At 57.9% G+C, this 13,203-nt stretch overlaps 1 protein-coding gene across 6 annotated transcripts in view; it reads right to left on the reverse strand.

Annotated features, from left to right (window-relative positions):
- Positions 1 to 1,699: 1,699 nt before the first annotated feature.
- Positions 1,700 to 13,203, reverse strand: part of Uvssa (UV stimulated scaffold protein A) — a 30,913-nt gene continuing 19,409 nt past the window's right edge. For 5 of the 6 annotated variants that reach the window (XM_047567176.1, XM_047567178.1, XM_047567174.1 and 2 more), the window contains 6 exons: positions 10,248 to 10,425; positions 9,751 to 9,876; positions 8,461 to 8,644; positions 7,866 to 7,974; positions 5,481 to 5,655; positions 1,700 to 3,923 (listed from right to left, as the gene is read on the reverse strand). In XM_047567176.1, the coding sequence (XP_047423132.1) occupies positions 3,830 to 3,923; positions 5,481 to 5,655; positions 7,866 to 7,974; positions 8,461 to 8,644; positions 9,751 to 9,876; positions 10,248 to 10,425 (866 nt within the window). In that variant the 3' untranslated portion in view covers positions 1,700 to 3,829. The other variant, XM_047567179.1, reaches the window with a different exon arrangement.

Raw genomic sequence — 13,203 nt, forward strand, 5'->3', positions numbered from 1 at the left:
ATACCAGTCCTCACAAATTTCCACACAACAGCAAAGGAGCACTTCCCAACTCATCCCTTGAGGCCAGCAGGACCCCAGTACCAAAGACATCACAAAAAAAACAACACATCGATGTCTCCTATGAATATAGATGCACAACACCAGCAAACAAATCCAGCAGCACAGGAAAAGGACCACTACACACCCTGGATAAGTGGGCTTTATCTCAGGAATGCAAGGATGGCTACATATGGGACATATGAGAAGCATTTAATATAATAGCCTTGTCAGTGAAATAAGGGGGAAAATCTTATAATCATCTTGGTAGATAATGGAGAAAAGCATTTGGCAGTGAAACAAAAAGCATTTGATAAAATATAATCCTTCATGACAAAACAACAAACCAGGAGAAGAAGTGACTTTGCCCTGGAAATGGGACACTGGGAAACACAGCTGATACAGTATTCAGCAGTGAAGTGCAGAGAACCTCTCCTTGAGATCAGGAGCTCTTGCCAGGTCTGAGCCAGACTGTGCCGGAGGTGCTAGCCAGAGCAATTAGGCAAGATAAAGTAATAAGAAGCATCCAGCCTGGAAATAAAAAGTAAAAAAAAAAAATCCTATTTACAGATGACACAATTGTGTACAAAAAAAGTGTTCAGAAAATCCTAAGGAATACACACACACACACACACACACACACACACACACAATTAGAACCAATAGACCAGCTCAGCAAGGTGGCAGGATACAAATCAATATACAAAAATCAGTTGCATTTTTATATGTTAGCAACTGACAACTGAAAATCAAACTCAGAGAGCAAACATGTTTATAATAGCATCAAAAAGAACATGTAGGAATGACTCTTTTCACTGTGACTTGAACCCAGGTGCTCTACCTCTGAGTTGCATCCCCAGCCCTTTCTCGTTCTGCAGTTTGAGACAGTGTCTCACTAAGTTACTTAGGGTCTTGCTGTTACAGAGCTGGGCCTCCTGAGAACCTGAGCCAGTGCAAAGATGACTGCCCCACCTTGAACCCCGGTTCTCACTATCAAGTCAGAAAGATTCAGGCATGGCATGTCGCTCAGAGTAACAGGAATGAGTTGACTGAAGGGATAGGAAAAGGGCAAGGAGACACTCAAGAGAGAGAGGGGTCGTCTCAGAGAGGAGGGGGACAACGTGCCTCTCCTGCCCTCCAGCTTTACTGTCCTGCCCAGGTCCACCTCTTGACTGTTTTGGTTTTTTTTTTTTTTTTTGTAGGTGGACACCATACCTTTATTTTATTTTTATGTGGTGCTGAGGATTGAACCCAGGACCTCACACGTGCTAGGTAAGCACTCTACCACTGAGCCACAACCCCAGCCCCTCTTGACTCAACTGACAGATGACATCAGACTTTCAAGTCCCCACTGCCATGATAACTCTAGGTCACCTTGGCTGACTAGTTCTAACTGAGTTCTTAACCATGAACCCTTACAGATTTTATGGTTAGGAGAATTATCCTTATCTCCCTGAGCCTTGGTATCTTATCTGTGTATAGAAGTCCCCGCTTCAGGGTAACTTGGGTTCCTCTTATCAGCATTGTTTTGGGGGCTGGGGAGATAGCTCAGTCGGTAGAGTGCTTACCTTGTAAGCACTAAGGCCCTGGGTTCGATTCCCAGCACCCAAAAACAAAAAACAAACAAACAAAAAAACATTATTTTGGGCCTGCATTTCTCCTGCAGGTAACAGGTAGTTTCCTGAGGAATGTGACACAGCCTGTCCACTTAGGCCAGGCAGGGCTGCAGGTAAATTGCTTCTTGGAAAAGAAAGCATGTGGGGGTCAGCACAGTGGGCCCATTTCATAGAATCATCCCCTTGACCTCATGTTCCCATCACTCACATCTGTTCCCCAACATCACAATCACTAAAGCTGTCTTTGAACGTGTGGTCCTCTTGCCTCAGCCTCCCCAGTTACTGGGCTTATAGGTGTGTGTCACTGCACCCAGCTTAAATACTTTATGAACACTCATAAAACTCACTGGAACTATAAAACACCATTAAAGACAATCAGATGGAAATCAGAAGTTCATGACTCGGAAGACAAGATGGGAATATTTCCCCAAATGATCTACAGATTAAATGCAATCCCTATCAAAATTGCAGCTTTTTTTTTAACCCCAAAACTCACACACTGATCCTAAAATTCATTTGGATACGCAAAGGATCCAGAATAACCAAAAACATATTGAATCAGAACAAAGCTGAAGGACTTAGGTTCACCAAACACAAATCTCCCACAGCTGCAGCACTCCAGCAGCCAAGTGGTGACACAGGTGTGCAGGCCAGAGAGCAGCAGTACAGGAGGGTTGCCAAAGGGGCGCCAGGGCAGGGTGTGGGGAAAGAACAGCCTTTCCAATGCCTGGTGCTGGGGAAGCACACAGGCCAAGAGTGGAGCTGGACCCAACCTCAGGTCATAGGCAAAACTCAACTCAAAACGGATCGAAGATCTGACTCTAAGAACAAAAAATATAAAAGTCTTGGGAAAAAAACTTACGAGCAAATCTTTGTGACCTAAAATTAGCAATGGCATAGATAGGACACCAAAAGCACAAGCAACCAAAGAAAAATACACAAACATTGGCTTCAACAAAATAACTTTTGTGCTTTACAAGACACCACCAAGAAGGCGAAAAGGCAGAGAGAAAATATCAGCAGATCATAAGGTCTAGTGTCCAGACTATCTATAAAGCACAAGACAAATAGCCCATTGAAAATGGAAAAGAGATCTGAATAGGTATTCCTCCAAAGACGACATACAGATGGCCAATAAACACACAAAACAGATGTTCAGCATCAGTTATCAGAAAAATGCAAATCGGAACCACAAGGTAACACTTCACACCAATGAAGACTGTTAAAAAGACAGACGACACTGGGTTTTGGAAGGAAAGCAGGAAAACTGGACAGCCCGATAATTGCTGGTGGGAATGCAAGACCTGGCAGTTCATCGAGAGGTCAGACCTGGAGTTACAAGCCAGCTGCTCTTCCACCCCTGGGTCTACACCCCCAAATGAAAACCTCTGTCCACACGACTCACACACGGATGTTCAGGGCAGCACCATTCATAGCAGCCAACAAGAGGAGCACCCAAAGGTCAGTGATAAACAGAGGAACAAGCGGGTGCCTCTCCGCCCCGGAAGCCACCGGGCAACACAAAGCTACAAGCACTGGGTATCACAGCAGGAAGGCCTCCACCCGGGGCGGCAGCAAGACCAAGGGCCACGTCTGAACAAGTCCACATCTGAAATGTCCAGAACAGGCAAACCCAGGACTGGGGAGGGGGACGGCGAGGGGTCCTTCAGGCAGTGGCAGGCTTTGGAAGCACGGCCACTGAAGCTGCAGGCGCCCTCAGCAGCCCTGCTGGGCAGGCATTCTGAATCCCTGCTGAAGCAGCAGGTGACTGAGTGTGGGCCTCCCAGAGCCGCTCTGCCCAGAGGCAGCCTCCTGGGGGAGTGCAGCATGGGTGGAGGGCAGGAGATGCCACACTGCACCTGGGCCTGTCCACTGGTTCAGCCTGCACTGCCCGGAGCACAGGCTCCAGGAGAACCTGCAAGATGCCCCACTGGACACATACTGCCCTTGTTCACACCCAGGGCTTCCAAGTCCTCCACAGCAAGGCCAGACCGGCAACCCAGTGGCGCTGGCCCCCAAGGCAGGTGAAGGCCATTGCTGCAGGGCATCTTGGCACACCAATTCCTGATGTCGAACACATACAAGATAGGCTCCTGACCAGATCTGCACCCACACTCCCCTCCCGAGTGCTGGCAGAGGAAGAAGAACTGATGACAAGGCCACCACAGCATGGCACTCTAATTCAGGGCATAGTTAAACTGGTTTGCAAACTTCTCATGTTTCTTCTGGTCCATCTGGTTCATGGCGGTGACCACTCTTTGCACAGCTGCCCTGTGGGGAGAGCAAGGCAATGCAGGGTCAGCGAGGCTCCACCCGGGGCTCTGGGACCTGACTGCAGCCCCTGGGGATCGGCACTGCTCCTGGATGGCCGTGCACTCGGCCCACTTGCTGACTCCCGGGGCACCAGACTACTGGAGGGGAGGCCAGGCTGGGACCAGGGAGCTCCCCAGTCCCTGGGCTGCATTCCTGGCAGGAGGCTGTGCCCTGGGCACAGGGCCTTGCCTGTGTGCAAGCGGGCAGCAACAACGATCCCTGGTCTTGCCAGTACCGGCTGCGTCCTGGGGCAAGGGCACAGCCTGGCCCCTGGTCTTACAAAGCGCAGCCCTGTGGGTGTGCAGCTGGGCACAGGGTCCACACCCCTAGCTCGCTGCTGCACAGCCCTGCAGTGGCCTGCACACCCAGGGCCCTAGGGAATATGAAACAGACACACAGAGGGAAGGTGAGAGGCCCGAGTGGCCACAGCCCGCTGCCCTGCCCCAGGCAGAATGAAGGCTGTCCCACAGACCAGCTCAAGGGATCTGCACCTGGCAGGGCCTGAGACCAGGAAGCGCTGATGCCTCTTGGTCCTGGATGCCAGGCACTGCTACCAGCTCTCCTTTCGAGGCAGGGATGTCATGGTCCCTTGGGGTTCCTTCTGTGGCAGACTCGAGGCCACACACAGGGCGTGAGCTCTGAGGCCCTGCTCCTGCCACAGGTTTCACTGTCCCCAGGAGAGAGCAGGAGAAGGCCAGAACAGATCCCAAGGCCACCACTGCTCCTTGGCAGAGACACCCAGGAGACCTTACACCTGACTGACCCTGGGACACCAGCCTTGTACCCTGAGCCTCCCAAACAGTCCCACCCAGGAGCCACAGGCAGCCCCCTCAGGCCTCTGCACCCCTCTGGCCCCCACTGCCAAGGCAGCCCAGCTTCTGCTGACCCCAGAGATCAGGTGCTGGCAACACCAGCTGCCTTCCCTGCCTGTACGCTGAGCGCTCCAGGTGCCACCCAGCAAGAGGGCACTGGGCTATTGTCAGGCAGGCACCGCAAGGCCTGGCATCAACCTCAGGGGAAGCAATGGTGTCGTGGGCCTTACAACAACACTCCAGGGTCCTCTTTCAGCAGAGCGAGTTGATGCAAAGAAGAAGGCAACACCTTCAAAGTGGACCGTGCTTCTGCTGAGTGGCAGGAAGGCCAGCACCTGCCATACAGACCTGGAGGCTGGAGGCTGGAGGCAGGGGCCACCCCATCTGCCAGCCTCTGCAGTGACTGCCTCCCTGAAGTCCCTGCTGAGGCAGCGCAGGCGCTCTGTGGTCAGCGAGATAGGGTGTGAAGGGCCCACTCTGAAGCAGCTGGCCCCGGCCTACGGCCACCAGGAAGCAAGAATGGCAGCCTCCCTGGGAGAATGCACGAGGTGTCCAGCTGCAGCTCAGCCCTTAACAAGCCCCTGGGATGGCCCTGCCCCTGGCTGGAGCCGGAGGCCACCAGGGAGAAGGTCCAGGCGGCCCGGAGGCTCTCCTCCAGCGCCACAGCCCCAGCTCCCGGGAGGCTGCAGCAAGCGGCTCTTACTTGGCGAAGACCTTCTTCCTGAGGCGGGCGCGGCTGGTGTTGGCTCGCTCCCGCAGGTCCGTGAGTTTGGGGTGCTTCTTCTTCGTCCCTCGGCCCTTCCTGCTGTACCTTGACGAGCCCAGATCTGCCCCTGTGGCTGCCTCCACGTCCTTCATGAACTCAGGGTCCTGCCAGTCTGCACAAAACCCAAGGGTCTCGGGAGCCCTCCCGGGGTGAAGGGCTCACAGCCCTGTCCTGACGGGGCGGGGCCTGCCACTGCCCACCTGCTGGGCACGGCCAGGCGCAGGCTCCCCACGGAGGAGCAGGGCACAGCAGCCACTGGGCTGAGGGCAAGTAGAGCTGACCCCACTGCATGGCCCCACGCCCTGCTCAGGGCCCACACCTCTCAGGTGCCTGAGCCCCCAAGGACCCCTGCAGCCTGGACAGGCTGGACAGGAGCCTGGTCAGGCCCCAGAAGCCACTTGGGTCACACCCATGAGCTTCAAGGCAGTCCGTCAATCGTGGCTGGAGGTGAGGGTTTCAGTGTCTCTGGAGGTAATTCCTGGACTGCAAACTGGACAGTGCCCACAGGCCACTGCGGTGCTGTTCACAGGCTGGTGAGGACCAAGGGTGAGGGAAGGCCCAGGATGACAGGCAGTCAAGAGCCTAGTTTTTCACTGGGCCACAGAAACCTGGCTGTGGGTCTCAGAAACGCAGGTGGGAACTCAGCAGCAGAGGGAAGCCCTCCTGAGAGGGCTGGGTGCCACAGCTGCCCTGCCCAGCTACCTCCCTAGTGCAGGCCGCACCTAGTCCAAGACCAGAGCACCGCTCAACAGGGCTGCTGAAAGCGTGAGCTATGTGCATGGTACTACTCTGCTCTCGGGGCCGGTGCGGGGTTCCGGGCAGCTGCCCCACTCAGTCCCTGCGGGTTTGCCTGTGCAGGTTGCAGGATATCTATAAGACCAGACCCTGGGTCAGTCTGGCTTGGGAAAGCCACCCCAGCATGCCCAGCCCTAGAGGGGGACCTGGCCTCTGGAAGGGCACCTAGCCTCTGGCACCCTTGTGCGCTGGGGCAGATGGACTGAGGAGCAGTGCCCAGCAAGCAGGGTGCTGGCAAGGCCAGGCTGCAGTGGACACAGCCACAGAGGGAGAAGCTGGAGCCCCAGACAGACAGATGGCGTGGCCTCCCCAAGCGGATTTTTTTGAAGTGAAGGAACTCAGGCTGCACAATTCAGATACAGGGACGATTAATCCAAGATTAAGGAAAACTGTCTAAACAGTTTATCTCCCAGTAATAAGAAGGCGTCACAGTTTAGGAACCCAGTGAATGGAGCAATTGTTTAAACACAACGAAAAAATGCCGGCATCCAGTGGAGACGGAATGAGCACCTCAGGAAAATGAAGGAGCAATTTAAAAGCCTTTGAAGAAAATCAATAGACGCCTCAGCCGCACGGCCTTCCTGGGCGCTGACGGGCCCTGCAGCGCCACGCGCATTGTCACCGAGGTTAGCGCCAGGGAAAAGAAAATTGCCCCGTGTGCGAGGGAGGCGGGATCGATACCGCAGTTAGTAAAGAGACGCTATTTCACATCTGACTGGCCAGCACCGGGGCGGCCGTGGCCTGATACCTGTTTGTTAACAAGCCACCGAGGGCTGGAAACCAGACTCTTCAGGGTCGACACAGAAATAAGCACTTAATTTGCTCCTGAGTGTGACCACCAGGGAAGGCCATGCCCTGAAGATGAAGAGGTCAAGGCCCTCCCACTGCCCAGGGCCCAGGCAGCGACTGGCATCAGAGTGAAACCCAGCACTTGTGTCTTAGGACTCGGTGCAAGAAGCCCACCAGCAGGTCTGCAGACAGCACCCTCCTCTGAGGGAGGCCCCGGGCTGCCCTCTGCTGCCCAGGCTTGAGCGTCCATGGAGATGGCCGGCAGGTCAGGGCTGCGGGGGTGGCGAGGCAGGCTGACAAGGCTCTTCCGAGGACAGCTGCCTGAGTTAGGTTCCCACACCGCCTGCTGCTCAGGGCCCTGGGCACCCAGCACAGGGCACCCAGCAACTCCTATAGCTGTGTCACAGCAAATGCCCTGAGGACAGAAGTGACACACGTGCAATGGCCCCATCAGGATATGAGGATGGACAGCAGCGCAGCAGAAACGAGTCAGCCTCCTGCACACACCTGCTCTCTCCTGGCCTCCACCCACCCACAGAGAAGGGGATGCAGCAGGCAGGGCCTCACCCCACACCTGCCAACACTGTGGTTTCTGGAGGGGTTGTGTCCACGTCTCCACAGGGAGCCTTGCCCGTGTGTGCCTGAGCGTCATGACTGGGAGGCCTGTGGCTTGAGGTGCCCAGATTAACTCTGTGGCACCCCCAGGTTGTGCCCTGGCGCCTCCCACCCCACACCTACCTGGGTGTGCCTGCTTTTGTGGTGGCTGCTGCTGCTCCCGGGCCCTATCCTCTGGGTCGAGGGGCCGCCCCTCGTCATCTCTGGGGATGATCCTCCCGTGGAAAGGACACTGCACAGCAAACACAGAATGGCTGATGGCTAGGAGGCAGGGCTGCGGCTCCCTGGGCACCAGCGCTCTGCTGTGGGGGTGACCATGGGGAGGCACACACTGCCCTGCAGCCACGTGACCTTCAGGTGGGAGTCCTGGGAGCTGCAGGGCAGGGGCCACAGGTCCTCCTAGAGCTGGGGCTGTGGCTGCAGGAGCCTGGGGCTTCCAGTCAGTTGCAGGGTGACCTGCTCCGTCCTGGTCCTTCCTGGCCCAGGGCCGAGGTGGCCAGCCGTGGGCCACAGAGCGCCCCTCCCTTCCCAGGGCTCTGGGCCCACACAGGCTGCTCTGCTGCAGAAGCTAAGGGTGCCAGGAAGGTGCCTCGAGGGCCCAGGCAGCAGACCCCACAAACAAGCCTCTGGTCCATGGCTAAGGGACTGCCAACCCGGGCCAGCCCTCCACGGGGCCCAGCCGCACACCAGCCGCAAACACTTGGGCCCTCGACCTCACCTTCAGCCGGTCCTGGCGCTCACAGAGCCGGCCGTCGGGTCTCAGGGCGCGGCAACGGTGCTGCACGGGCTCAAACTTCCCTGCGAAGGCGATGCGGCGGCTCCGGAGCATGGCAGACACATCTGCACTCTCCACTTCCTCCTCTACCTCACTGGGCCTCCAGAATCGGTGCTGGGAGTCAGACCTGCCAGCGCACCAGAGCCCCTGACGCGCCTCTGCAGGGGACTTGGAGGAGGACCACCCCTGCCCGCCAGCTCCTGTGCCTTGCCCCAAGGGCCTCAGGAGCAGAACCAGGAGGGTCCTGCCCTGCCTACCAGCCCTTAGGCAGGAACATGGCATCGAGCAGGCATCCCCACTGGGGACACTGGCCAAAGCCATCTGGAGGTCAGCAGTGTGGTCCAACACAAGGGTTGGACAACACTCTAAGAAACATGGGGGAGTGACATGCTGGCCTCCCCAGTGGGGCCCTGGGGCTGCCTAGGACCAACTGGTCCTCACAACTGGGCCTGACTGCAAGGGGCCTCAGGGAAGAGCTGGGGGCACGGGGGAGCTGGGCCGGACGGGCAGGAGGGCAGTGTCTGCCTCCGTGCATGGCAGCCAAGCTTGCTCAGTCCCCACCAGGCTAGCAGCCACTGGCTGGGCTCTGAGGCTGGACCTGACCTTCACTACCTGGTGGCAATATGTAGAGGGACAGCTCCCGGTGCCTCCCATGGACCTCTCTGCCATGCCAGCAGCCTGCTGCCCCTGAGCCTGGCCGCCTGCCCCCACCCGCAGAGGGGCAGCGTCCATGTGGTCCTGGACCACAGGCCTAAGCCATGGGGCTCAGCGTTCCCAAACCATCTTCGAGCTGCCAGTGAGGCCGTCCATCCTCACAGGAAATCAAGGACTGTTGGCCACAAGGACACAGTGGCATCAACAACCCTCAGCCTCCCCGTTACGGGCCTCTGTGGCCTTCAAGCTGCCCCAGCTCTGCCCAAGTGAGACCCACCTATCTTCCCAGGTGAGCCTTCCACTGCTCTGCCAGGGCCCTGGTCATACTGCCAGACCAGGCCCCACAGGGGAAGCCACTGAGGCCCAGGGCGGGGGTGGGACCTGCCCAGGAGCGCCCCACGAGCAGAGGGCACTGTGCTGGACCAGGATATGAAGGCCTGCACCCAGAGCCCTTCCAGGTGCTCCCTGGCTCCTCCTTGCCTTCGTGGGCGGCTCCCGAGAGCAGCAGCCAGGCTCAGGGGGACCTGGCATCCTGTGGGTCCTGCTGAATGTTCCTGGAACCACAGGCACCCGACTCACTTGAGGATCCACCCAGTCGCTGGCTGCTCCTGACCCCAGTAGCACAGGTCCACTCCGAAGGGCACAATGGGCGCCCGGGCCCGCTCTGCCGCCAACTTCTGGGCCTCCTCTGGTCCCGTGGCAGCCCTGAGGGTAGAGCAGAACGTGCTGTCCTCCTGGAGGACACAGCCACGTGCAGCCCAGACCCTGGGGGAAGCACAGGGAGCCGGGGCCTCACCGTGTCCTGGCTGAGGAAACCTCATGTATGCCTCTCGAGACCCAGAGCAGCAGCTCAGCTCAGGGGCTCTCGGGACAAGTGTACCCAGAGGACGTCTGTCAGTCCTGCCCCACTGCTCAGTGGGCATGCCAGCGCTCTGAGCCCTGCCCCACTGGCCAGGGCTGCACACCCCAGGCTGCCCTCGAGGGAGCCACAGAAGGCCTTGGCACCCCACTGGTGCTCTGGGCAAGCATTGGTGGCACCAGGCAGTGGCCCAGCAAGGTGGGACATCTGGACCTACCCAACAGAGGAGGGCAGAACAGGGGGCAGATGGTCCTGTAGCCGCCAGAGCTGGGCAGCCGCAGAGGTGGGGTCCGAGGCCTCCTCATCCCTTCTGGTCCTCATCCTCATCCTCGCCTGCAAGTCCTGTGCAGCTGCATCTTTCTCCACAGTCTGTAGAGGGGCCTTTGGCTCCAGCCCTGAAACAGACACGTGTCTGCTGCTGACTCCCATCCGTGACCGGGGGCAGACTCCAGGCGCACCTGCCACCCCGCACGGCCCGAGCAGCTGAGAGGCACCCTGCACCAGAGCCTATGATCCTCCAGGGCCCATGAGGTGGCTCCTGTCACCTCCCCCTCTTGGACAGGACCTGGAGATACCTTCCCGTGGCTGCCAGGCAGATGGCAAGCTCCCAAGGAGCAGGGTGCTACCACGGAGCATGGCCCCTGCCACCAGCTTGGAGCCACGTCCCTTCTCACTTCCCTGGGGCAGAACACGGGCAGATTCTCTGACCCACCAGACCCCAGCCATCCTGCGTTCCCTCAAGGTCCTGCCCACCCCACTCCCTGCCTGTGCCAAAGCTAAGACTTGGCTGGCCCACCCTGATCTCTGCCTGCACCTCTCTCAGGCGGGGCACAGAGCAGGGCCTGGCCGGCCCCTGCCATGGCCTGGACTCAGCCCCTCTCCCAGCACACCTGCCGGCTGAGGTGCTCGCGTACGCGCGGGCAGGGCAGCGGAGGCTTCTGAGGGCAGCCGCCACAGAAGCAGAAGACAGCAGAGCGTCCTGCATGACGCAGAGCCCAGAGGTGGCTGGACAAGAAGGAAAACAAGCACTGCACCTCCCCCAGGGCCAAGAACAGTGAGGCAGAGGAGGGAGTCGGAGGCAGGAGCAGAGGCAGAGCAACTGCTGCTGCAGGGCGGAGGCACGGGGACATCTCCGCACCCGGAGGAAGCGCGCTCCTGCAGCTCAGGGTCTGGAATCAGAGTCCTCACCTCTAGAATCCAGAGGAATCGCTGCGGGGTGGGGAGGCTGGAAAAGTGACGAGCCTCGTTTCCCCAGTCACAGCCTACGGGAGCTGGAGGAGACCCAGGGAAAGCACAGTTGAAAGTGCTTCAGGGAGTCTCAGGACATGACCGATGAAAAGAAAAGGCCCATGTCTAGGGAAGGACAAGTCCACGGCAGCAGCTCTGGCCTGGGAGGCGGCCCCTGGTGCCGAGGGGCCTGCAGCCCAGCTCCACACGCTGCAGCTGTGGTCTCAACCTGCAGGGGAAGGATGCGGGCCTCCAGACAGGAGCCTGAGGCCACGTGGGGAGGCCAGGAAGCACCCTGGGGTCAGCAGTGAAGGAGCCGCCCAGGGAAGGGCTTTGGGGTCTGCTGCCCCTCCTTCCACACCTACCACAGCAGGGCAGCTGGGGCGGGAGGGTGCTCTGCTACTAGTCCCGGACAGGGGCGAGTTCAGGAATTAAGTTGTAAAAACAAGAGCTGGATGTGGGTGGGCCAGCTCAGCGGTAGTGAGCACGCGCACAGGGCCCTGGTCCCTCCTCAGCACACCGAGAAGCACGTAGGGGGTGAGATATGCTTTTAAAGTGACTTTTTAAAATTAGGAATCACTACCAGATAAATAGATAATAACTGGGTTTAAAAGCAGCAGGAGAAACATTTTAACAAAGGTGGGAAAAAGAAGTAGATGGGCAGCAGCGGCCGCAGCGAATTTCAGGGAAAGCGTGGCGCCAGTGAGCAGCAGGGTCACCGCTGCCTTCTGCACAGGGCGGCCAGCCTGAGCCCCGCCCAGGACCAAGGACTGCAGAGCACACGAAGGAAGGATCAGGAGAGTTTCTGTGCAGGAAGAACCGATGGACAGCTCAGACAACAGCCCACCTAGGACAGCTGATTTTAGTTAAAAAGGAGCCTGAAAGAAGGGACTGTGGGAGCCAAAGAAACCTGGACGATGTGCACCAACGAGCCTGTGACACAAGGTGGTGGCCAGCTCTGCTGCCTGAGGCCCACGGGCAGGGGGCTCTCTGAGCAGAGGGCAGCCCGACAGGACATAAAAACAGCCAGTTGCTCTTCAGGACATCACAGTGGTAAGCAGACGAAGGGCCAAGTCCGGCCTGCAACCTGCGTTTGTTTATGAGTGGAGCGAAGTCTTACTGGTGCACAGCTGTGCTTCCTGCTGCATGCAGGCTCTGGCTGCTCTGAGCTGAAGAGCTGTGACAGACCTCGGGGGGCCACAGGCGCACCCTCCAGCCCCGGTGGACGACGTGTGCCTCTGCTTGCTGAGGCCCCTGCACACTCCACCTCTTGGATTCTCAGCGGCTGGGTGCAGAGAACATGGAGGGGCCGCCTGGGACCACCAGGAGACCTCAGCCTGAAGGCCCGGGCACGCTGCACCCTCTGAGGAGGCAGGCAACCCCACCTGGCTGCAGTGCCACCTTACGCCCAGGTTCAGCTCCCAGACTTCCCGCAGTCCAAGAATCACAGCACGGTCCCACTGGGGGCCAGGCGCACAGCCGGCCACGCTGCATGCCGGCAAGGCAGCGGACTGATGAGTGAACAATGTGACACTTAGACAGATACAATCGCAGCCCAAGATCAATATGAGAATTCCTAAGAGTTACAAGAATGAAATATATTTTTCATTGATTTGTTGTTTTAAACCATTAAGAAGATGGGTAAGCGTGTTAGAGCAGGGTAAACACTCGGGGCTCTGAACACACCACGTTCACACTGTCCTGGAAAATCAATCTCGCTGACATACTTCCAGAGCAAACCCAAAAAGCAGAGAGGGCTGCTCAGGCCCCAGAGCGCGTTCTCAGGAAGCAAGGGCGGAGTCCTCGCGGCCCACCTCACACCCACCAGCTCCACTTGGCCAACTCAAGTACAGTATCTGGGCTCAAATTTAGTCCCACAGCTGCTTTTAAAAGAATCATAAAAATGTCCAAATCCCCGTTTTTGTTTAAATTGGCCAAGTGGCACC

This window comes from Sciurus carolinensis, chromosome 10, assembly GCF_902686445.1.
Source record: "Sciurus carolinensis chromosome 10, mSciCar1.2, whole genome shotgun sequence".
Classification (NCBI taxonomy): domain Eukaryota; kingdom Metazoa; phylum Chordata; class Mammalia; order Rodentia; family Sciuridae; genus Sciurus; species Sciurus carolinensis.